The sequence below is a fragment of the Primulina eburnea genome, chromosome 11 (assembly GCF_022965805.1).
Source record: "Primulina eburnea isolate SZY01 chromosome 11, ASM2296580v1, whole genome shotgun sequence".
Classification (NCBI taxonomy): Eukaryota; Viridiplantae; Streptophyta; class Magnoliopsida; order Lamiales; family Gesneriaceae; genus Primulina; species Primulina eburnea.
Window position 1 is genome coordinate 5,760,046 of NC_133111.1, and position 25,496 is coordinate 5,785,541.

Here is a 25,496-nt window from a genome sequence, read left to right on the forward strand (position 1 = left end):
CCTTTGTGGATAAAAGGACACTCTCGAATAAATAGATCAGTCTTTGTCTGATGACTACGTGTCTGGGTTTCACGCGTATACGCCTTTACGCGTCGCCGACTGTCCATTTGGATATGTGACGCAACCATCTCCACAAACCTAACGAAACCCTTGATGCAAGGAAAGCGCCAAGAGCAGGAAAATGCGTAATCTTCCTTTGGAAATCATCGTGGACATACTCTGCCGCCTACCCGTCAAATCCCTCAAGCGATTTCGCGCTGTTTCAAGATGGTGGTGTTTCCAGATAGACAGTCAAGATTTCGTCAAATTGCACTTGCGTCGCTCCTTGGTTTCTAATTCCAACCGTAATCTGATTTTGGGAGGTCTCGCCCTGTATTCGGTCGATTTGGATTCGCTCGACAAGGCCCATGTTATCAAGCCCCCTTTTTATTATCAGAGTGTGGACAGCATCAGCAATTCTTGCAATGGTTTGGTGGTTGTGACGAGTGAGCCTCCTGTTTTGTGGAACCCCTTTTCAAGGTATTATAAGATTTTGCCCCAAACTACTATTGCACGGCCAAATTCTGGGGATTCTTACTGTAAGGTTACGTATGGTTTTGGTTATGATTCGGTGAATGATGTTTATAAGGTTGTCAGAGTTGAGGAAGTAAGGAACACGATAACCCATGTGTGGATGTATTCTAAGGCTAAGATTTACAGCACTAAATCGAATTCGTGGGAGATGATTGAGGACTTCCCTTATCCGTTGCCCTTCTTGAGAGGGACCTGGCGCGTGCACGTCAATGGAGCATTGCATACGCTGATAGAGAAGCTTGAGCACCTGAGATCCGGTGAATTTGTTAAAATAATGGCTTTTAATATTGAGACTGAGGAGCATTTTGAAGTGATGATGCCGCAGGGAGTTCGGTTCAGGGGTGTTAATGCGAGTTTGGATGTGATCGGAGGGTGTCTATGTATTGTTTCTGCCAGCACCTCTGGGGTTGTCATTTGGGCGATGAAAGAATATGGTGTGAAGGGATCATGGACTAAACTGCTATCAATTAGACCACCTTTAATTGATCGGGGTGATTTTGTGAAGCCTTTGGTCTATTCAAGTGATGGTGAACGAATTCTTTTGAATTGTGATGACAAAGATCTTGCTTGGTATGATTTAAAGAAGAAAACTCTCGAAATTGTCTCTGTTGATGGTTTGCCTTTCATGTTTTATGCTGAGGTTTGTGTCGAGAGTCTTGTGGGGTTCGATGTCCCGGGACAAGTCAAGAAACTGGGAACAGAGAAAAAGAAGAGAAACAAGTGTCTGAATAAAAGGTAATCGGGCAGTGTTTATGACTTGTGAGAACTACAATAATTTTATAGCAACAGCATTCCTTGTCTTGTCTGGCGTTGACTTGACGAAGACTTGATCAGTCATACAATAATAATGATTGCGGGCGTAATTAAGAACTTGAATCAGTTTATATCTTTCTTCTACCTTATCTGTATGGTACGTTTTAAGATAAATTATTGCCGATGATTTTAAGCTCCCACGGTTGGGACCAAGTCTCGATTCGAAAATTTATACTCTGCGGAACTACCAAAAAAAAAAGGGTTTCTTTTATGTGACCTCGTTGGGAAGGAATGAGTCACCTCTCTCAATTGATATTTTTGAAAATTTGTAAGAATTTTTTCCAAAATCATATGTATGTGTTTTTTTCGCTTTGGATTATGAAAGTTATTCTCTACACGGTGTTCCGACGAGACTGTCCCTAATGTTGAGAATTGTGCATGTTTTTACCATAATAATTAACAGCCAAGTATGTAAATTTGCCTGATCAAACAAACTATGAGACGCAAGTTGTCAACTTTATTGAGTCTGATGTTCTCTTTCCAGGGATAATTTCTTGTCAGAGGGATTCAACTTGGTGCTGTAAGAAAACTGTGGAAATGAGAAAAAGATAAATAAACAAGAAGAACTAATGAATAAAGAGAAGGAAGTGGATCAAGCGATAAAGGTCAAGTAACTCTTTTCTTATAAAAGTTGATGTGGGTTGGATCAGGCATAAAAGGTAGAGAATTATTTCTTACAATGGTTCACTTGGGTTATGTGTTTTTTGTTTTGCTCTGAAGTTAACTGTGGAGTTATTATGTGAATTTGATGTGTAAAAATTTGCGCCACCCAATTTTTTTTTTTTAAATTTTTGTATTTATAAAATGTTTATTTAAAAATAACATAAAGTAATAAAAATAAAAATATGATCTCAATCATTTTCAGTCTTAAATTAGAATTGAAAATCTTAAATATTTTCTTACCTTTCAAAGTATACTTACTATCCACACTCCAATATTATGTTATTGTTTCTATTTTTATTTTTTAAAGATAATGAGTTGCTATCAATATTCTATGTTAAGTCTGTATTCTCCACAAAAATTTCATCTTATCATTGGGTTCTTATCACTTCGTTGTTTGTAAGTATATATTGTGAATTTTTAATTTTGTTTTATCAAATAAATTTGTATAATTTCATGTATATTGTGTATATCAATGGTTTGACAAAAGTTTTACTCTTTATTTATTTTAATCGTAATTCTAGTTATTTTGATTCTGCTTTGTAAGTATGTTAGCATTTTAAACTGGATTAGCTCATACATGGTTATTTTTCGTATAGGTCTTGCAGCGTGAATTATTATTGATATAAATATCTTTCTATTGTCTTATTTAATTTCAATATTATTATGGATGATGTATTTGAAACTTTGGTGTTCTAGATACTTCCAATTCTTAAATAACTCTACTTTTTTATTTTTTCATACTAAAATATTATTATTTTTCATCATCCTCTCTCTCATAAATATATATCAAATATAATAAATATTATTAGGTCTCAGATATTTCTTTTTCAAGTTAAACAAGTCGTGTTCTGGTAATCTTGTTGGATGTTTGGTAATTCGATTTATTGACTAGAGATGAAGGATCAGGGGTTAACATGTAGTGTGGTCTCTGGATGGGTAAATGGAGGATGAATAAGTCTCTGGCCTTATCTTCCTAGTATTTTACTTACAGCAAAGTGACATGTGCCGAGATAAAGAACTCTTTGGTGGAGATGATGACACATACCCTTTTTCTTGTAAGAGCAACCTTGAAGAACACGGTTTAACAGCCTCGAAATCTAGTTTATTATATTTTATGTATGTGGACAAATGAGGTGCATCCCCATGTCAAAGGAGCAAGATAGTTTGTTGTTCTAATACTTGGATGGGAAAACATAGATAGTTCTTAAATACTAAATAGGACTCTTGAAATCTAACCTTCTGAATGGTAATTTGTGTACGATGTACATTGATGTAAATTGTCTTCTCTTCAGTAGATTTTTGGTATGCATTTTTATACTAATGATGCATGGATTTTGTCAAGGAGATGAATATTGCATTTCTGTGACTCCATTTTGTTACATCATGTAGACATGGGAGGAATCATCAATCACGGATAACCCTCCCTTTTAAGAAAACAATACATTGTTTGGTTTAAATAATCTATTGCATCACCTGATTTCAATCTTTTTATTTGGAGTCTTGACTTCTGACTATTTTGTACCATGGTGTAAAAATTTGGAAAATATTACCGTGTTGAGATTGAAGAAATAGAATCCTAGTAAACCCTATTTCAAGTATAAATGAATGGAAACATATAAAAAAAAGTATAAATGAATGGAATAAACCAGCATACTCCTGCTGTTACTGGCAAAGTACTTGGGCCTATGAATCAGCCTCATCAGTCATTATGAATCAAATTAAAATTGAATGAATCTTTCTGTAATATTGATAGGAAAATACAAAGGACGGTGCTTTGCTAGTTTAAACACATTGCGTTGAAAGTCCTATCATTTAAGCTTTTAATTAAAGCAGAACCTGTAGTTCAAGCATTCACAAAATGGTGCTTAGGTCTTAGCTGATGATTGCAAATGGTACTCTAATTGGTGAGGAGCTGTCCAGATAAATTGGATTTAGATGGGTTCCAACTGATCACCCTTGGTGTTTTAGGCTCATCTCGAAAATATAATCCGGCCTTTTCATTTGCATGTCATATTATAATTTCGGAAGGCTATTCCTGAAATAACCATGAGTGTGTCAATACGGCTTGGAAATAAGTACGAGGTTGGTGATAGATCCTGAAGCTTCAGGATGATGAGTTTGAAATCACATGTTAAAAAACCTTTTTACCTCTTAAGACATGGAGTGAATCAATCTAACTATTGGGGTAAATCTCGTATGTTCTGCCTGTCTGAATTATTTATTAATAATTTTTAAAAGGTTTTTTTGAACTTCCCTACTGCTTCTGAATTGAAATTCAACTGTTCTAGTAACATTTCTCCTTGTTGAGACGCTGTGCCGTTGTGCTTGTCGTTGATTCTTCTGCTGTCAACTTTCTTCTCCCACTCCTTGCTTGGTGGTTTTCGATTTAGTTGAAAACATGTTCCCTAGTTTGTATGTGATTTTTGCTGTAAATACTCCGCAATGTGTCTTGGATTTCATCAATTGATGGCATGTGCTGCTTTTCTTTCCCCTTCTATTTGACTGTTTCCCATGTTTGTTTATTTGCTCTTTTGGAGCATAGCTGAGAATAATTCTCCCCTACCCCAAGACTTCTTGCTTACTTTCCTTGCCAGGAATGATATAAATTATTGTGGATTATGTATTTCCATAGTATTTGTTATATTCTTGTTTCATCATTGAGCTGTGATATTCATTCTATGTTTGGGCATGAATTTTAATGTGGATAATATTATTCTTTCAGTGTCTTCTGTTTTCTTTATCATTTCCCTCGTTTTGAAATTCACCATTTTTTTGACTAAAAAAAAATCACCATTTAGCATTTATTTTTGTTAGAATTTTTCTTCAAGTTGTTTTACGAATAGGATTGCACCAATGCTCTATGTTAGGCAATTTGCTCATCGTTTGTATGAACAGTCTGGTGGTGATATCTGCAGAAAGTTTCGTCTCCATCTGCTCATTCTGTATGTTACTTCATTGAAATTTTTGTGAATTCAAATGCAGGTTAGGATAAAAGCTCACTCAGTTCTGTCAAGTATTAAGCCAGATGTTCTGGTCCTGCTGTTGCTTAGTTTGAGTGGTTAAAGAGAGACTCATCAGTGATGCGATGCGGCCTTGGTTGATTTTTCAACAAGGTGGACTTGCTGTAGTCGAGCCGGAAACAAAAGAAGCTGGAGAACCTGAAACTCTGGAGATTCGTTGGGACGATATTTGTCATGGTTAGTTTGTTTCTGGGTGTTTCTTCTGTTAAAACATAGACTCGTTGTGCATTGGATTTACAGAAAAGACCGTCTGTAGTTAATATACGGTTTTATGGTAAAACCAAAGAGTGCGGTTTTCATTGCAATTGTATTTCCTTCCAAGTAATCACACCTTTATGTTTAATTATTTTCAGTTGAATTTGAATAACAACTGTAATTATCAGATGACAAAAACTTGTGTGAGATGGTCTCAATTCTCATTGATCGTATTTTGTGATACGGATCTCTTATTTGGGTCATCCATGAAAAAATAATAATTTTTATGCTAAAAATATTACTTTTTATCGTGAATATCGGTAAGGTTGAATCGTCTCACAGATAAAGATTCGTGAGACCGTCTTATGAGACCTACTCTTATCAAATTCATGGCAGAGATTTATGTACTTTTTTTAAATAGAAATTTTTGTGGAGTCGATAGATTTATGTTATGAGAAAGATTTTTGTAGAATTTTATTTTGTAAAAATTTCACACACGTTATGAAAAATAAAATAAAACAGAAATTATACCTAGAACCCAAATCGTGGAAATACTAATCTCAACTCATTGCTTTGTGAACTTGAGCCAAAATGAGTCTTGGACCTTCATCCCCATATTCATTTATTTCAATTCAATCTTGAACATTATTTAAAAATAAATAAAAAGTTAAATCATGGCTGCTTCATTCCACCTCACAAGTCTGAGTTCTGCCCAAATACCACTTCCCCGGCTGATCGCATCGCACAAAAGTCATCCCCACCGCGCCAAATTCGACCTCTGCGAAACAATTGGGTGAGGGTGGGCTTTTGTAGCGGTGAGAAGAAAATTTGTACTGACGTAAAAGTCTATATTAAATATAATTGGATTTCTGTATCCTACAAATGTCAAAATATACTATAACCTTATGTACGGTATTTTCTTCAATCTCTGAAATATGAACAATATCATTTTCTAGGGATGTAAACGAACCAAATCGTTTGTGATTTATTCGAAACTCAATTCAATAAAAGCTCGTTTGAGCTCTTTTTCTAGTGGATGTAGTGGCATCATAGCTCGTTTAATAAGGCTCGTTAAGATAAACAAACCAAACTCAAGCTTTACAGTATTCGGCTCGTTAGCTCGTGAACAAGTTCGTTAGTGAGTTCATGAGTAATCTTTTAGATGAAAAAATTATAGTGTTGATATTTGATTTATTGATTTTGCATATTATTTATTAAATATATAGAAAAATCTATTAACTTTATTTATTATAAATAAATTTACAAATTTTAAAAAGAATATTCTTTAAATATATAATTTACTTTTTAATTAATTTAATGAAAATTTAAATGTATAATTCATATTTATTAAGCTTATTTAGGCTCGATAAAGGCTTGAATAAGCTCGTGAGCCATGCATATATTCGTTAAATAAAGCTCGAGCTCGGCTCGATTATAAACAAACCAAGCTCAAATATTCAAGAGTTCGACTCGGCTCGACTCGATTACATCCCTAATCATTTCTAATATACTTTTTAACATTTACTTACGGACTTGTTTAATTTGAGAAGAAACTTGTGAATTCTTTCGCTTGGATGATAAAGTACTTTTCCTTACTCTAAAGTACTTGGTTGCCGTAATATAAAATATGTAATTATTAGAAATACTATAAGATAAATAAAAAAATATTGGAATGAATATTTTAAATCACGTAAGTGTGCATGGATGTATTTCTCAACATAACAATCATTAAATGTCACTACAACTTCTTCGAACGATGTCATTATGGTAATTTCATTAAGAATCTATAGTTTAGCATAATTGAATATCTTAGGACGACTTTTACATTAATCTTTGCAGTATTTGTGCAATTAAATCCACCAGTAGTTTTGATAACAACTTTGTGACAATTACTGCAAGCCTCGTACCATGGGGACGATTTACTTTAGAATTCTTTGATGTCTGCTTTGACGTCGTAATACTTGTTCCATATATCACTAAAAAAAACAATTGGGCTTAGCGACAGACATTAACACCGTCGCTAAAGTCACCATCGCAAACATAGTGCGCTGTTTTTCAAAACTCGTCGCTAATTAGTGATTGTTTTGAATAGATAAATGATAAACACGAATTATATAGTGTTTTAGGGTCTTTATTTTGTCGTTTTCGTGCTTATCTGGCATGTTTTATTCCGAGTTTTGCGCTTAATTCGTACTATTATGGCAAATTGTAGGTTTGACCAAAAGAGGATGAAAGCCAAAGAAATGAAAGAAAAGTCAAACTCCGCAATGCCACGTCAAAAATAACGGAAAAATAGCAAAAGTGGAAATCCGGACCCATACACGGACCCCGTGTAAGGGTCCGTGCATCTGAAGCCAAAGGAAGACAATCACAGAGTCTACACGGACCCCTTGCCGGACCTGTATCCGGGGTCCGTGTCGCTTGCATCCGGAAGAAGAAAAATACAGTATGTACACGGACCCCAGGACGGACCCAGGCACGGGGTCCGTGTCCACCATTCCGGAAGAATTTTGAGGCAGAGTCTACACGGACCCTTGCCCGGATGCAAGCATGGGGTCCGTGTGCGTAATATCAGATCGAGATTTTGGAAAAGATTTGCGCGTAATATGAAGGAAAATAAAAGAGAAAATCGAAGATAGAATAGGGTTGCTCAGAGATTGGAGGCGGCCGACTTTTGGAGAGTTTTGAAGGAGATTTCATACTTGTTGAAGAAGGCTACGGCTCGGGGAGAAAATCGAGGGAGAAACCAACGCGCTTCACACGCACATCTGCGCGCCATCGCTGAGATTTTCTCGTCTCTTTTAATTTCTTAGTTTTATTCATGAATTCAATTATTAAATTTGATTTTAATTTTGAATTTATGGAGTAGTTTTCTTTTGTGATCGGGACCACGATAGAAACAAACGATTGATTTTTGTTATTCATTGAAGTGTTTGATTTATAAAATTGTTCTATGTTATTGATTAATATTTGTATAAATTTTGTGCTTTTAATTTGGCCAATTATTTGCATGTTTGTTGTTTAATCTTGACTCGAAAGAGAATTGATTAAATTTAGCTTCAAAAATATTAATCAACACGACGTTAAACCGACTAGAAATAGTATTCGATTTCAGTGTGCGATTTTAGGCGACAGCTGTGATTTTATCGTTGATGAATGCGTTTTTGTTTAATTAAATTCAATTAGAAATATTTGGACTGTTAAATGAAAATAGGATTATAAATTCTAGAAATAGATTTATAATTAATATAGAGAATCGCATCGTGACATCAAATGATCTATAGTTAAATAATTCCATTGCATGATATTAATCAAAAGTTTGTTATCATCGTGTGTTCCCGGTCATTTCATTTAAATTTGAAAATCCCCAAGTTCCAAGCCTCTCGGAAATTTGATTTAGTCATTTAATTAGTATACATTAGTTTGAAAATTTACTTAGTTGAAATAACAATCCAATCGCTCGTTATTGTTTGCCTAGATTAAATAAAATAATCGAATCTTAGTAATTAAATAATAGTCTCTGTGGGATCGATACTTGGACAGTACGTCCATTTACTATAACTTGACCTAGTCCGCTTGCTAGAATTATTCCCAACCGAAATCGTCGGTCAAGTTTTTGGCGCCGTTGCCGAGGACTATTTATTTGATATTAGGATAAATTATTTGTTTGAGACTAGGCTTTTACTCTTAGTTTAAAATTGTTTTTATTCTTTCTTTCGCATTTTAATTACCTTTGGTTATTCTACTTATTCTCTCTTGGAGCTTAAATCGTGCACTTAAATTTTTGATTTCAGGGGTTAGCTCGTGTTATATGAGCCGTGCTCAAGACGTCAGGAATCTAGTGCCACTTGATCTTGAGATTGAAAGCACTCTCCGCAGTATCCGCAGAGCCCGAAGGAACAACAACTTGACTCTGGAATTCGAATCTGAAGCAGAATCCGAAATAGACCGTAAACCAGAAGTTGAGGAAATGGCCGGAGAAGAGGATAACCGTACATTGATGGAGCTTCATCGACCAGCATTCGAAGGTTATGGGTCTAGTATAATCCGCCCTACGATTCAGGCAAATACATTCGAGCTGAAGCCAGGCATCATCCAGATGATCCAAATGCAAGTAAAGTTCGGTGGAGCACCATCTGAAGACCCCAATGCACATCTGGAGAATTTTCTGTCAATCTGTGATACGATCAAGTGCAATGGGGTGAGTACTGATGCCATTCGACTCAGACTATTTCCATTCTCCTTGCAAGGAGAAGCTATGGAGTGGCTTCGCGACCTTCCAGCTGGTTCTATCACTACTTGGGATGGGCTAGTTGAGTTCTTCATGCACAGGTATTTTCCCCCTACTAAGATTACACAACTGCGAAATGAAATCACTTCATTTAGACAGAGAGATGGGGAATCACTGAATTCAGCATGGGCGAGGTTTAAAAAGATGTTGAGAATGTGCCCGAGACATGGTTTTTCAGTAGGCCAGCAGGTGGAGACATTTTACTATGGAGTAGATCCTTCTGTGAGATCTATGCTTGATGCGGCGCAAATGGGAGTCTATACAGGAAAACGCCAACCGCAGCGCTCGAAATCATATCTAATATGGCCGAGAGCAATGTGGGTTGGCAAGACAACCGCAGGGAGAAGAAAGTAGGATTCCTTGAGATAAATGCTTTGACAGCGATTACAGCAAAACTTGATGGATTGACACATCAGATGTCACAGTTACAAGCGCAGAAGTCAATACCAGTCAAGTCAGTGAATCAGATCCAAGGAAATGCTGAAATAGTTGGTGGTCCATCTTGTGACATGCCATTCATGCCAGATATGCCTTGTGAGGAAATACAGTGTTTTGGAGGGGATTCAGTAAATTATTTGGGAAACCAGGGGCGTCAGCAAAACAACCCATACAGTTTCTCGTATAATCCAGGCTGGAGGAATCATCCAAATTTCGGGTGGAGACAATCAGAAAATGCTGTTATGCCATTACAGTTTAATCCTCCACAACATCCTATGCAGCAAAAGCCTCCTCAACAACCACCTAAGCCTCCACAAGGTGCTGGACCCTCTATGCCACCCGGTTTCAAGCCACAAGATGGCGAGTCAAACCTTGAGGACATGCTTGCAAAGTACATAGCAGGAAATGAGATGAGATGGCAAAATCATGATGCCATGATGCAAAGAGTGGAAACTCAACTAGGGCAGCTAGCGACACAAATGTCTACACGAGCTCCGGGTTCACTACCTAGTGACACGGAGAAGAATCCTAAAGGTGTCAATGCAGTCACGGTGAAGTCTCCCATAAAGAAAGAGTTGGTTGATATCGATAATTATGCGAAGGAGAAGGAGTCATCAAAGCAAGGATCCAATGACACGAAGGAGAAAGGTAAGTCCCTAAACTTGAACTCCAATATTGATATTAATTCGCTCCCCTTTCCCCAAAGAGCTAAGCAACTGCAATTGGATACTCAATTTTCAAAATTTCTTGAGATTTTCAAAAAGCTGCACATAAATATCCCATTTGCAGAAGCTTTAGCTCAAATGCCCTCATATGCAAAATTTCTTAAAGAAATTTTATCAAACAAGAGGAAATTGGTTGACTTGAGACAGTTAAGCTTTCGGAAGAATGTTCTGCTATTTTACAAAATAAATTACCTCCAAAGCTTAAGGATCCAGGTAGTTTCTCTATCCCTTGTACCATAGGAACTTCATTTTTTGCTAAAGCCTTGTGTGATTTAGGTGCAAGCATTAATTTGATGCCTTATTCATGTTTTGAGAAACTAGGAATAGGTGAAGTGAAACCAACTACAATTTCTCTACAGTTAGCTGATAGATCAATTAAATTTCCTAGGGGAGTTGTAGAGGATGTGTTGGTGAAAGTCGACAAGTTTATTTTTCCAGTAGATTTTGTTGTGTTAGACATGGAAGAGGATCGTGAGATTCCTCTTATTTTGGGAAGACCATTTTTAGCTACTGGGAAAGCTCTGATAGATGTACAAAAGGGTGAGTTGGTGTTGAGACTGAATGATGAGAGTGTGGTGTTTAATGTTTTTCAGTCCATCAAATATCCTAATGATAAATCTGATTGTTTTAGAATTGATGCTACTGACGAGCTTGTTGAGTGCAGTTTGCAGGAATTGATCGGTGAAGATCCTTTGGAGGTTTGTTTGACTGATTCATGTTCAGGAGAGTTGGAGAATGAGGATGTTAAGGAATACATGCTTTATCTGGAAGCAGGCAGACCGATCTCGAGAACGGTAAACTCTAGGATTGGGGAGCTTGGGCACGTCCCAAGACCTTTAAGGTCATCCATTGAAGAAGCCCCAATCTTAGAGATGAAACCTCTTCCCTCTCATTTGAAATATTTATTTTTGCTTGACAATGATAAACTGCCAGTAATTGTTTCATCTATTTTGACAGTTTTGGAGGAAGAAAAGCTGCTGCGAGTTCTGAGGGATAATATCAAAGCAATTGGTTGGAGCATTGCAGACATCAAAGGGATCAGTTCATCCATGTGTATGCACAAAATTCTGATGGAGGCTGACCACAAGACTTCTACCCAACCTCAAAGACGACTGAACCCAGCTATGCAAGAGGTGGTAAAGAAAGAGGTGATTAAACTACTGGACGCAGGTATTATTTACCCGATTTCTGATAGTAGGTGGGTTAGTCCAGTGCAAGTAGTTCCGAAAAAGGGTGGGATCACTGTTGTCAAAAATGAGAATAATGAATTAATCCCTACTAGAACTGTTACAGGGTGGCGTGTTTGCATTGATTATAGAAAACTTAATGACGCCACCCGTAAAGACCACTTCCCCCTCCCTTTTATTGACCAAATGTTGGAAAGGTTAGCTGGACATCCCTTTTACTGTTTCCCGGATGGTTATTCAGGTTATATGCAAATTCCTATTGACCCTGAAGATCAGGAGAAAACCACTTTTACTTGTCCTTATGGGACATTTGCATATAAACGAATGCCATTCGGTCTATGTAATGCACCAGCAACCTTCCAACGATGCATGATGGCAATTTTCCATGATATGATTGAGGATTTCATTGAAATATTTATGGACGATTTTTCTGTATTTGGCTCTTCATTCGATACTTGTTTGATTAATTTGTCTAAAGTTTTGGAGAGATGTGAGGAGTCAAATTTGGTGCTGAACTGGGAAAAATGCCACTTTATGGTGAGAGAGGGGATAGTGTTGGGGCACAAAATTTCTGAAAATGGGATTGAGGTCGATAAGGCTAAGATTGAAGTGATAGAGAAACTCCCTGCCCCAACAAACATCCGAGGAGTGCGTAGTTTTTTAGGACATGCAGGGTTCTATAGACGGTTTATCAAAGATTTTTCCTGCATTTCTAAGCCACTGACCAATTTACTGATAAAAGATGTGAAATTTGATTTTTCTGCTGAGTGTGTGCAGGCATTTCAGGTCCTGAAGGAGAAATTGATCACCGCACCAGTGATGATAGCACCTGATTGGGGGTCGCCATTTGAGGTGATGTGTGACGCAAGCGACACCGCTCTAGGGGCAGTGTTGGGCCAAAAGAGGGATAAATGTATTCATGTCATCTACTATGCTAGTATGACACTTTCCGCTGCCCAACTGAACTATGCCACTACAGAGAAGGAGCTTCTTGCCGTGGTTTTTGCTCTTGATAAGTTTAGATCGTATCTGATAGGGAGCAAAGTTGTCGTGCATACTGATCATTCAGCCTTAAAATATTTGATGGCTAAAAAGGACGCAAAGCCAAGACTAATTCGTTGGGTTCTTCTGTTGCAGGAATTTGACTTGAAGATCATCGATAGGAAGGGAACAGAGAACCAAGTTGCAGACCATCTCTCGCGATTGGAGAATCCAAGTACAGGTAATGAAATTATTCGCGATGATTTCCCAGACGAGCAACTGTTTGCGATCAACAGTCTACCATGGTATGCCGATTTTGTTAATTATCTATCAAGTAAGTTCATTCCTCCCCATTTTACATACCAGCAAAAGAAGAAATTCTTCTCAGATTTGAAGTATTATTTGTGGGAAGATCCTTATTTGTTTAGAATATGTGCAGACGGTATAATCCGTAGATGTGTTCCCCAAGAAGAGGTAAGCGAAATTTTGTTTCATTGTCATGCTGGTCCGGCTGGAGGCCACTTTGGGGCCACTAGAACTGCATCCAAAGTCCTCCAGTCCTGTTTTTATTGGCCTACTTTGTTTAAGGATGCGCATGAGTATGTTACAAAATGTTCAAATTGTCAGCGCACAGGTAATATCTCTAGAAGACATGAAATGCCTCTTAATAATATTTTGGTATGTGAGATATTTGATGTTTGGGGTATAGATTTCATGGGGCCGTTCCCGGTTTCTTTTGGGAACAAGTATATTTTGGTGGCTGTAGACTATGTATCTAAGTGGGTTGAGGCGGCTGCATGCAAAACTAATGACTCTAAGGTTGTCGTTCAATTTCTTATGAAAAATATTTTCTCACGTTTTGGCACACCTAGAGCCATCATTAGCGATGGGGGTACTCATTTTTGTAATCGTCAGTTTGACAGTCTATTGGCTAAGTATGGGGTCCGACATAAGGTGGGCACACCTTACCATCCCCAAACTAGTGGCCAAATCGAGGTTTCGAACCGAGAACTTAAACGCATTCTGGAGAAGACTGTCGGTGCTTCGAGGAAAGAATGGTCTAGGAAACTCGACGATGCACTTCGGGCTTACCGCACTGCTTTTAAAACCCCCATTGGCATGTCCCCTTTCAAATTGTTGTATGGAAAGTCATGTCACCTACCTGTCGAACTTGAGCATAAGGCTTATTGGGCTACTAAATTTCTGAATTTTGATGCTAAAGCCACAGGTGACGCGAGAGTGCTGCAGCTAAACGAATTGGATGAGTTTAGGTTGGAGGCGTACGAAAATGTCAAGCTTTACAAGGAGAAAACAAAACGCTGGCATGATCAGAACATTGTCGGTCGAGAATTTTTGGTGGGTCAACAGGTATTATTATATAATTCTCGACTGAAATTGATGTCAGGTAAGTTGCGTTCTCGGTGGTCCGGTCCTTACACCATCACGCAAGTTTTTCCATATGGGACAGTGGAGATCACTAGTGAGGCAACTGGATCTTTCAAAGTGAATGGACATAGGCTGAAGGTCTATCATGGTGGTGCCATACCCGATGAGCCGACCACAGTGGATCTGCAGGATCCCAACTGAATCAAGGGAGTACAGTCAGGCTATCGACTCTAAATTTAGCGCTTACTGGGAGGCAACCCAGTGTTTGGTTTTATTTATTTTTTTTTTCTTTTTTTTCTTTCTTGTTTTAGTTTATTTTATCTGTTCTAGTTTACTTTCTTTTTGTTTTTCTAGCATTACTCGAGAGCTAATCTTAGTAAATGGTGGTGCAGGTTATTTATCCACTGACGGTAGAATTTATCAGGTGTGGGAAAATTTATCAAGGCGATCGATTTTCAAAATCTCGAACAGACCAGGGAAGTTTCTGTACAATTCTTGCATATTGTGTGCTTGATTGAGTTTAAAATTTGAGTTTTAGATTTATAGAATTGTACATGCATGGTATAACATTTGGGTTTGGGTGGTATATTTGATTAAAAAAAAAATGGTGAAATTTGATGTTCAAATACCGAGTCTCAACGGACCCTTCCCCGGACCCATACACGGGGTCCGTGTACTTAACTCTCAATTTTGCCAACTTCCCGAGTCTGCACGGATCTAACCCCGGACCCCTACACGGGGTCCGTGTCCTCCACTTTCCGCATTGCCGATTTACAGAGTCTACACGGACCCCGGGACGGACCACTACACGGGGTCCGTGTCTAGCATTTCCAGAATTTTCAAACTTGCGCAGAGCACGGACCTAAGGACGGACCCCTACACGGGGTCCGTGCCTTCTAAATTCGCGAATTCACAGCAATAAAATCGCGCAGCCCTGCTCCCAAATCCCTAACCCCCAAATCAATTCCCTCCGCCGCGCGTCCACCCTCGCTCCACCACTCACATCGCCGACCACCGCCGCCCCGTCGCCGCCCTTGCGCCACCACTGCCATCCGTTGCCCTCAAATATCACCACCACCACACTCCCTTTCCATCTCCAAACACAGCACCGCCTTCACGCCGCCGACCATCCTCCGTCGCGGTGCCTTCATCTTTTTACCGGTAAGCGCGGCTTGTCTTCTCTCGATTTGCTAAGTATCAGTGTTGGGGAGTTTGGGTACCATAAAAGAGAATAATTTGTCGCAAATTCGTTCGATTATTGCTTGGATTGTTTGAGATTTGTGTTGTTTTTGCATCGGGTCTGCTCTCGGAATATATTGTTGTTGAGCATTGTTCAATGTGGGTTGACTAGCATCGGGTATTGGTTTCCTTCGTTGAGTTGGGATCAGTTGGAGTGAATTCGTATTGTTTGTGGTGAATTATTGGAATGGTGTACGTGTTTGTCGGGGGATTTGAGATTGGTTTATTGGATTATTGCTATTGAATTGTTGGAATTTCAGATATCATCGCTTGAATCAATATGCCACCCCGCAAACAGATCAGTAAGCGCGCCCGAGCCGGTACCTCGTCCCCCTATGATGCATCCAGATTCACAAGCCTCGAAAATTTTGAATGGTTTTCGGCACTCCACGAGAATGCGATGATTGTTGAAAAATCCATCCACCCACGGATTGACGCCGAGGTACCCATCCGAGCCGAATTTGATAAATTTGGTTGGGGATCGCTGTTGGACATCACCGGCCCCTACTTTCCCGAATTGGTATGGCAATTCTATGCCAACTTCGAAGACAAGGGCATCACTGGGTTGCAGCGAGTCCGCACTTTCGTCAACGGGGTGCTAATCGAGTTCGACACTGCCACTCTTGCAAATCTGTTGAATGTGCCAAATGAGGGCCCTCCGGTGAGCCACAATCAGCTAGACATTTTCTTCTCCGACATTACGTTTCGGATCCCCGAGGCCCGACGTCGCCTTCACTATTTCACCTCTCCGACGGGTTCTCGCTCGAGCGTCCTTCCCACTTCTCTCCTGTTGCTCGATCGCATCATCTGTTATTTCACGGGAGCAAACATCTTGCCGAGGAAGGCCGGGAACAACGAGGTCCGCATTTTGGACTTATACATTATTGACAAGCTGCTGAATGGATTGGGGGCCATACCTGCGATTCCGGTCGCGTCGATCATTCTCGGTCATATGCGCTCTGTCGCGCATGTTGACCCCACAAAAAACAAGCGGCCATATGCCCCTTTTCCGATTATCATCTCCCGGATTCTATCGGCCCACGGCGTAGATCTCAGTGGCGAGACATCCCTCCTCCCCACCTCTACACAGATGCTCACCCCCCAGGCTATGCAGGGCATGTACTTCATCTTCCGTCAGGGTGCTTGGTACCGTAACCCTTCGAGTCGACATATCACTCCGCACCCCCGTGACCCACCGGTACCTCCACCTGCCATCGATGACCGAGCTTGGGACGATCGTGCACGGGAAGAAGCGGGCTTCGATGATCACGCCGACCCTCAGGGTCATGTGCCACCACGACAGAGAGCCTCGAGGAGTAGACATCAGGTTTAATCGTCATTGTTTGATGCCTTGGACAACCTCAGCACCAGAATGGCTCGCATTGAGCATCATCTAGGGATTCAGCCCTCTGCTGACGATGTCTCCGCGCCCCCCTTTGACAGATCTGGCCTTGACGACATGGAGGATTTGGATGCGGACTCCGCCGACGATTAGGAGCTTTATTTTGTTAGACTGTGTGGAGGACTGTATTCATGTTTCTGGACTTTTTCATTTCATTTGTTTGATGTGTTGATATTTGTGGACATGCTCTTTATGTTTACGCTATTTTGGATTTTATTGGAGTGCTTGAGTGTTTTTATCTTTTCCATTTTACGTTGTTTGTCTTGGTGCATTCGATGTCATTTTTTCAGGATTTGCTGATCTCTACCTCCTTCCACCACGTGCGTGACATCTAACCAGGGAAGTATTTTTGCTTTCACATTCGTGCTAGTCCAAATTATATTGTTTTACACTGAGGGCAGTGTCGAGTTCAAAGTGTGGGGGTGAGTCAGTTTTGTTACACATCGTTGCACAACACTTAACAGTACTTTTCACGTAGGATGGAACTATTTGTAGACTAAGAACTCGTGTTTCACTTGATAATCGGATTAATTTGTTAGATTTTGGGATCGCCCGGAAAATTGCTTCATGCCTAGTATTGAGTGAGAGGAGTCGTAGTTTCAAGGAGAGAGTCTAACATGAACCAGTTATGTATCAACATTTTGTTCAATGCACGTGGTCAAACTTTTACTCATTGATACTGAATTGGTGAATTGTGAACTAAAAAAAAAAAAAAAAAAAAAGAAAAGTGAAATCGAACAACGATCCCTAGAACTTGTCTGATTAGCCCTCGAAGCGAAAATACGAACGATGGTGACTTAGGGATGATTTAGGCGATCTTTGGACCGTTTGAGCCTTTCAAGCCTGACCGACACATCATTCATTGCCCCTAGCGACCCCTTTTGAGCGTGAAAAAATCGAATGGTGTGTGTCAATGACACACAGTTAGCCCCATTCGTCAGTTATTCAATGTCCCACATCAACTACCTGAATCATAGCCTATACACTTTTTCCTACCTACATGTGAGAGAAATAAAACTCCTATGCACATTGAAATGTTTGAAATACTCCAATAGATTGAAGAAATATGTGTGAAGGAGTCGATGAATTTTTATTCATGAAAAAAAAAAAAAAAGTGGAAAGAAAAGGAAAAAGGAAGAAAATGTATAGTGTTGAAAGCACCCGAAACAAAATTCTGTGGGTGAAAGTTGGTGGACAATAAGAAAGAAAAGGAGACGCTAGAGCTCTGGAATTGATGAAAAGACAATAACTGTTGACGAGTCGAAAGTTGAATGAATGTGCTACAGGAATAATGTTTATTGTATCACACTTTTGATTCCCTATCTTTTATTGTAGCCGTGAGCCTTGGCCTTACGTTATAAGCTTAAAAAGACCTATTAACCAAGTCACTGTCGTTCAACATTTAGTAGAGAGGGGTATGAAAGTCAAGCATATGGGGCGTTTCTATAACAAATGAAAATAAGTGATCATGAAACCAAGTAGCTGGAGATGAGTACGAGTCTGACCTACACACTACACACATTTTGTTCTGTTGAGCTTTACTGGGTAAATGTTTGACTCTTAAATTGCGACGAAAACGAATCTTGTGATATGCGAAGCGTGATCTTTTGACTGGGGGTGAACGAATTTGACAAATTGAGAAGGTTTGATTGTGTCACTTGAGTTCTGAATCTGAAGTATTTCTCATCCTTATTTTTGTCTGATTTGTTCGAGGACGAACAAAGGTTAAGTGTGGGGGAGTTGATAAACACGAATTATATAGTGTTTTAGGGTCTTTATTTTGTCGTTTTCGTGCTTATCTGGCATGTTTTATTCCGAATTTTGCGCTTAATTCGTACTATTATGGCAAATTGTAGGTTTGACCAAAAGAGGATGAAAGCCAAAGAAATGAAAGAAAAGTCAAACTCCGCAATGCCACGTCAAAAATGCCGAAAAAATAGCAAAAGTGGAAATCCGGACCCATACACGGACCCCGTGTAAGGGTCCGTGCATCTGAAGCCAAAGGAAGACAATTACAGAGTCTACACGGACCCCTTGCCGGACCTGTATCCGGGGTCCGTGTCGCTTGCATCCGGAAGAAGAAAAATACAGTATGTACACGGACCCCAGGACGGACCCAGGCACGGGGTCCGTGTCCACCATTCCGGAAGAATTTTGAGGCAGAGTCTACACGGACCCTTGCCCGGATGCAAGCACGGGGTCCGTGTGCGTAATATCAGATCGGGATTTTGGAAAAGATTTGCGCGTAATCTGAAGGAAAATAAAAGAGAAAATCGAAGATAGAATAGGGTTGTTCAGAGATTGGAGGCGGCCGACTTTTGGAGAGTTTTGAAGGAGATTTCATACTTGTTGAAGAAGGCAACGGCTCGGGGAGAAAATCGAGGGAGAAACCAACGCGCTTCACACGCACATCTGCGCGCCATCGCTGAGATTTTCTCGTCTCTTTTAATTTCTTAGTTTTATTCATGAATTCAATTATTAAATTTGATTTTAATTTTGAATTTATGGAGTAGTTTTCTTTTGTGATCGGGACCACGATAGGAACAAACGATTGATTTTTGTTATTCATTGAAGTGTTTGATTTATAAAATTGTTCTATGTTATTGATTAATATTTGTATAAATTTCGTGCTTTTAATTTGGCCAATTATTTGCATGTTTGTTGTTTAATCTTGACTCGAAAGAGAATTGATTAAATTTAGCTTCAAAAATATTAATCAACACGCGGTTAAACCGACTAGAAATAGTATTCGGTTTCAGTGTGCGATTTTAGGCGACAGCTGTGATTTTATCGTTGATGAATGCGTTTTTGTTTAATTAAATTCAATTAGAAATATTTGGACTGTTAAATGAAAATAGGATTATAAATTCTAGAAATAGATTTATAATTAATATAGAGAATCGCATCGTGACATCAAATGATCTATAGTTAAATAATTCCATTGCATGATATTAATCAAAAGTTTGTTATCATCGTGTGTTCCCGGTCATTTCATTTAAATTTGAAAATCCCCAAGTTCCAAGCCTCTCGGAAATTTGATTTAGTTATTTAATTAGTATACATTAGTTTGAAAATTTACTTAGTTGAAATAACAATCCAATCGCTCGTTATTGTTTGCCTAGATTAAATAAAATAATCGAATCTTAGTAATTAAATAATAGTCTATGTGGGATCGATACTTGGACAGTACGTCCATTTACTATAACTTGACCTAGTCCGCTTGCTAGAATTATTCCCAACCGAAATCGTCAGTCAATAAACCATCGCTAAATTAGCGACAGTTTTGACATAAACCGTCGCCCATAGCGACAGAAAATGAACAAAACAGTCGCTAATTAGCGACGGTGTCTGAATAAACTGTCGCTGATTAGGGACGGTGTCTGAATAAACTTTTTAAGAAGCTTAGCGTACCGGTTAACTTTTAATATATCCATCAACACATGATATACCATCTTCGACATCTGAATCATCAACGACAAACATTATATTATGGAACTCATTATCGTTATCTTAAAAATAAAGCTGAAAATATCTAGGTTCATCTTCTTGAGGGACAAGAGGAGGCAATTAATGAAACAATTGTCTTGGCATACGAAATGTACGATTCAACAAAGCAAGATTCTTATAAAAACGAACGACGAAAGAAGTGAATACATATACTATTGTACAACTGGATACTTTGATGGAACGAAAGAGCAAGGTAAAACACATCTTTGAAAAAATCCAAGAAAGTCGTTGGAGTAACTGATAAAGCCAACCAAATCTTGTTAGAAGGCCAACAAAACAATGGAGATCGAGACTCGTAAGAAAACCTCCGGGCACGACAAAAAAGACAGGATGAGATCAGGGCCGATCTTAACAATATTTGGGCCTGAGTCTAACTTTTAAAAAGAGGCCTCTGAATCATAATGTGTGTTCATATTTTTTTTAGTTCGATAGCAATTTTTCAAATTAAACCAATACGTTAAAGACAATATAAAAAATTAAATGAATAAAAATATCAAAAATGTCCAAAATGATCACTAAAAAACAACTCGTCTAACAGTTTTAGAGCTAAAAATACTAATCAAGTCTGTACAATTAAGTTGTTCAGTAATTTCTTTCTCAATCGATAATATAGTCAATCCATTCAATCTTTCTTGTGACATGGTTGATCGGAGAAAAGTATTGATGAGCTTTAACTTTGAGAAACTTCGCTCTGTATTTGCTACTGTGACCGGGACAGTTAACAAGATTTTATAAGTAATATGAGCATTTGGTAAACACCCATCCATTTTCTTCAAGTAATAGTAATTCACTACATCAATGGCCGATTTTGCTTCTCTTGGTAATGAGCACCTCAAGAATGTCAACTCCGAAAATAGATCATCCCCATTAATATCAGAACAACCCTTGTGAGTCAAAGAATTTTCAAGATTCTTGCAAGACCTCAACAAAGTTTCATCGTATGCACGTTGTAAGCAACTGATTAGGGGAGAAAGCATTATAATACAAATTATTACTGTACATAACATTAATACACTTACAAGGGTGAGCAACTGATGCTGGAGTCGAAGATGGAGAAGACGAAGGATAGATATCACTTTGGTCGTTGTTTCTGTCTTTCTCGCCAAGTTTGAGATAAGCAATTTGACAATATTTTATTTGATATTTTATTATTCTTTATATTTTAATATTTATAAATTAAAAAAAACAGTATATATAATAAATTTTTTTAAAAATTTTTGGGCCTCAAAACAAATTGGGCCTGAGTCATCCGACTCTCATGACTCTGAAGAAGCACGACCCTGGATGAGATCGATGCAACTACGTATAAGCAGTCCAAGTTCACCAGATTGTCAAGAAAAAATATTTAATCAACAATATAAGAAAACTAGAAAATTATAATTATTATATATTTTCTTATTTATAATTATAAATTTTACTGTTCATTATTAAATTTTAATATTTTTTTTGCGTATTTTGGTAAATATTTTTTGATTGTTAAATAAAGTATTTTATAGCACTATCGTAATTATATAAATATTTTTATATAATAAATTATTTTTCATTTAATTAAGTTTAAAATCTCGACAAAATAAATTATAAGTTTTTATTCCATATATTTTTAAATAAAATTATATTTGCATTAAAAAATTATGAAATTAATAATTATATTATTAACTAATTTTACATAAATAATTATTTTATAAATACTATTAGACATTTCATTTGAATATCGCAAAAAATATAATTACTCCATAATTATTAGAGATCAAAATGACATTGACTTGATAGTAATGAATCTTAACTACGTGATTGTCTTATCTTTCAACCAACACCTAATTGCACCTCTAATAATTTTTTTGGATGCGACCAAAAGTATCGAATGATCTAAATGTCATTTCTCCAATCCAGATTTTTTGGTGCATATAATAAATTAAGAGTATGTCTCCTATGAGACGGTCTCACAGATCTTTATTTGTGAGACGAGTCAACCCTAACGATATTCACAATAAAAATTAATATTCTTAGCATAAAAGGTAATATTTTTTCATGGATGATCCAAATAGGAATCCGTGAGACCGTCTCACGAGAGTTTTTGTGATAAATTAAACAGCACGTATAAGAACGATATGAACTATAAACAATTCTACTTACAAAATAGTAACAATAATTTAACACACAAAATAATAAAACATGGCAAAAACTTGTGTGAGACGGTCTCACGGGTCGTATTTTGTGAGACATATCTCTTATTTAGATCATCTATGAAAAAAATATTACTTTTCATGCTATACTTTTTATTGTGAATATCGTTAAGGTTGGCCTGTCTCACAGATAAAGATTCGTGAGACCGTCTCACAAAAAACCTACTCATAAAACATAGCTTTGATTTAACACAAAATAGATCAAGTTCGATAAATCTAATTATTTAACATAAAACACAATTTAACACAAACCTTGCAGCACATCACTCTGGCCAAATGAAAAATATCAATCCATATATTATACTATAATAAATGATTGAAGTTATATATAATTAGGTTATTATATTATACATCATTCAACGTAACATTTCACGACTCAAATAGTGTCATTAAGATGGTTATGTAATCTGTAGGACATAAAGTTTGGTGATTTACAAAAAGTTGTAGTTTATGGTAACAGTCCAACTCGAATAATTTAAAACATAAAACAGCTCAAGCATCACGTCTCGATTATTCTACTCGTCAGGATAATTATTGCACCTAATAATCTCTCTTCTAATAACTACATTTTTCGCAATCAATGAGAATCGAACATAGAATCGAACATTTGTTGGTTTACTAAAGATTATAGTTGTTGGCAACGATGCAACTCAAATCGCTCAGTTCCACTTTCATTTAAAAATGTATTTGGAACAATGTCTTGATGGCCCTCAAGACAGATGTTCGAGTAGCTTCAATAACTAGAAGAAATTTCGAAGAGTGTGCATGAAAATCAATGGAATTATCAATCCAAATGAATTAAAATATGTTACACTCAAAGTTCCGGAATAAAGAAATTTGAATTACAATAGCATAATTGACATATTACCCTGGAGTCAGGCGTGTATAGATATGGATGAACTCATGGACACACAACCTTTCAATCGCTTGAGAATTGCATTCCGACTCACAATTGTCGAGTTGAGAGTTAGTGGCAGTCCCTCCTTGGCACGTTCATCGTACTTTTCCAGTGTCGATACGATTTCGCTAAAATCGGGACGTTTGGAGGGGTTCGCGCCCCAGCAACGCTTGATCAAGTGTGCTAGTGCAGGCTGACAGCTTGGTGGAAATGGTGGCCGCTCATCCTGCATATTTGTGAGATTTAAGTCATTTAAACTACACACAATTGTCTGTCTAGCTAACTTGCGTGAACTGACATGTAATTCACCTTATCAGCAACAGCAAAAGCAGCTTGCACGGGAGTCATTCCTTGGAAAGGGAGCAAGGCCGTCGTAAGTTCCCACAGCACGATCCCGAAACTATAGACGTCGACTTTCCTAGTATAAGGCTTCTCCTTGATCATCTCAGGTGCCATCCAACGATATGTCCCCATGTTTCCTTTGGTTTCGTTAGACCGTGTTTCTAGACAAGACGTACCAAAGTCCGCGACCTTAACGCGCATCTCATCGTTTAGAAGTAAGTTGTTTGATTTGAGGTCTCTGTGCATCACACCCTGGGAATGAAGATACTCCATTCCTCGAGATATATCGAGGGCCAACCTCAGGATCGTCTCGATTGAGAGGGAGTATGGCTCCTTCTTGTTAAGATACATCCTTAGTGTTCCTTGTGACATGTACTCGGTTATGATACAATAGACAGGAGGCTTCTTACAAGCAGCAACGAACTTTTAGAAAACAAAACAGGACTGTAAGAAACAGGATATACAACAATGAAAGCATGCATGGAAAGTGAATTTTGATTTTTGGTTTTAAAAAAAAAATGGATTTTGCGTTCCTTAAACCCTTAATACACTTATTTGATATTAGGAAGATGATCGTAATTCTTTGAAAGGCTAACCTGCACTATATTGGGATGATATAAACGTGAAAGCAGGGCAACCTCGCTCTTAAATTGCTGCTCCAGCAAAGCTCTAGTCTCCTCTTTGTGGGTCGGGATTCTCACCATTTTCACAGCAACAGCTCTCTGCTTATATATCCCTCTGTAAATTCTGCTGTGCGCACCAGAAGCAAACTTGTTGCCAATAAATAACTGAGAGAGATCAGCCGTCCATTCCTCTAGATCATCATTCGACGTTTCCCAGTTCTCGACATTTTCCGAGTCCAAGATCATCGACCACGATTCCAAACTGTCGAATCTCTTCCTCTCCATGTTCACACTCCCGTAATCCAACTGTCCCCTTGAAGATGAAGGGACCGAAGACATAGATTTGCTCTTCGATTTCCGAAGCCGGAACGGGTTGAAACATGATGCAGCCATTGATATTTTCTAGTTTACGTGTCAAAACACACTATATCACAAGGGATTCTCCTCCTGAATGTGTGAATCGACTTCAGGAAGTGCATCAGCTGATTCGGAAACATCTGTGTCCGATAAAATCACAGGAAAAAAATCATGGGTTTTCATTTAAACCAGGTAAACAAAGTAACACAACTACAGAGGCCCAGAAAAACATCGAGAACAGAAGAAGAAAAGGGAGATCATGAAAACTTTAGAATGAAATATATATATATATATATATATATATATATTTTTAAAAGGGATAAAAAAATTGCAAGAAAGGGTGGCTGTCTTTCCGTTATATGGCTTAAGCTTCATGGCTTTTCACTGTATAATCTGGCAAAGAAGAAAAAGCAGTTGGTTTGGCAGAAGAATATGAATCCAAATCCAGAAAGTCAGGAGTGTCCCGTGAGTTGTTGTTTAAGCTGTGGACAGAGAATAGCTTTTTCTCAAAGGAATCGAGCTCTACAGTTTTCTTGTGCATCTCCTAGTTGATCTACTAGCCACAGCTTCCAAAAGTAGACCACTTTATGCTCTCATCAAGCAAAGCCTAGTACTCCACCATCACCTCACACCAAATTTTGTTGATAAATTTTCATATCCTTAAAAAATATAT

General features: G+C 38.1%; 3 protein-coding genes across 5 annotated transcripts; 2 read left to right on the forward strand and 1 right to left on the reverse strand.

The window, feature by feature from the left end:
* LOC140804219 (F-box protein CPR1-like) lies at positions 1-5,368 on the forward strand. Of its 3 annotated transcripts, none has more exons than XR_012112135.1 (3): positions 1-1,308; positions 1,871-2,045; positions 5,032-5,368. XR_012112135.1 is itself a non-coding variant. In XM_073160076.1 (2 exons), the coding sequence occupies exons 1-2, from the start codon at positions 182-184 to the stop codon at positions 1,908-1,910; spliced, it is 1,167 nt and encodes a 388-aa protein (XP_073016177.1). In that variant the 5' UTR covers positions 1-181; the 3' UTR covers positions 1,911-2,573. The 3 variants fall into 3 exon arrangements, 1 of the variants encoding a protein (XP_073016177.1); XR_012112136.1 differs by having other exon boundaries at positions 1,871-1,991; XM_073160076.1 differs by lacking the exon at positions 5,032-5,368 and having other exon boundaries at positions 1,871-2,573.
* Positions 5,135-14,551, forward strand: LOC140804572 (uncharacterized). Its single transcript, XM_073160622.1, has 4 exons — positions 5,135-5,246; positions 9,059-9,596; positions 9,821-10,641; positions 10,866-14,551. The coding sequence occupies exons 1-4, from the start codon at positions 5,135-5,137 to the stop codon at positions 14,471-14,473; spliced, it is 5,079 nt and encodes a 1,692-aa protein (XP_073016723.1). The 3' UTR covers positions 14,474-14,551.
* Positions 14,552-23,365: 8,814 nt separating this feature from the next.
* On the reverse strand, positions 23,366-25,454 carry LOC140805281 (serine/threonine/tyrosine-protein kinase HT1-like). The gene is made up of 3 exons (XM_073161536.1): positions 24,440-25,454; positions 23,811-24,266; positions 23,366-23,727 (listed from the first exon to the last, which is right to left on the reverse strand). Exons 1-3 carry the CDS (start codon positions 24,857-24,859, stop codon positions 23,479-23,481), a joined length of 1,125 nt encoding a protein of 374 aa, XP_073017637.1. The 5' UTR covers positions 24,860-25,454; the 3' UTR covers positions 23,366-23,478.
* Between the last annotated feature and the right edge of the window lie 42 nt (positions 25,455-25,496).

What these genes read in the sequence shown, in the direction of transcription:
- LOC140804219 (XM_073160076.1), top strand. Translation starts at nt 182, where the DNA reads ATGCGTAATCTTCCTTTGGAAATCATCGTGGACATACTCTGCCGCCTA. An exon ending in AACAAGTGTCTGAATAAAAG is followed by an intron (nt 1,309 to 1,870) that starts GTAATCGGGCAG and finishes TTCTCTTTCCAG; the next exon opens with GGATAATTTCTTGTCAGAGG.
- LOC140804572 (XM_073160622.1), top strand. Translation starts at nt 5,135, where the DNA reads ATGCGGCCTTGGTTGATTTTTCAACAAGGTGGACTTGCTGTAGTCGAG. An exon ending in GTTGAGTTCTTCATGCACAG is followed by an intron (nt 9,597 to 9,820) that starts GTATTTTCCCCC and finishes GAGTCTATACAG; the next exon opens with GAAAACGCCAACCGCAGCGC. An exon ending in CAATGACACGAAGGAGAAAG is followed by an intron (nt 10,642 to 10,865) that starts GTAAGTCCCTAA and finishes GACTTGAGACAG; the next exon opens with TTAAGCTTTCGGAAGAATGT.
- LOC140805281 (XM_073161536.1), bottom strand. Translation starts at nt 24,859, where the DNA reads ATGGCTGCATCATGTTTCAACCCGTTCCGGCTTCGGAAATCGAAGAGC. An exon ending in ATCATCCCAATATAGTGCAG is followed by an intron (nt 24,267 to 24,439) that starts GTTAGCCTTTCA and finishes GTTTTCTAAAAG; the next exon opens with TTCGTTGCTGCTTGTAAGAA. An exon ending in CTTTTGCTGTTGCTGATAAG is followed by an intron (nt 23,728 to 23,810) that starts GTGAATTACATG and finishes ACAAATATGCAG; the next exon opens with GATGAGCGGCCACCATTTCC.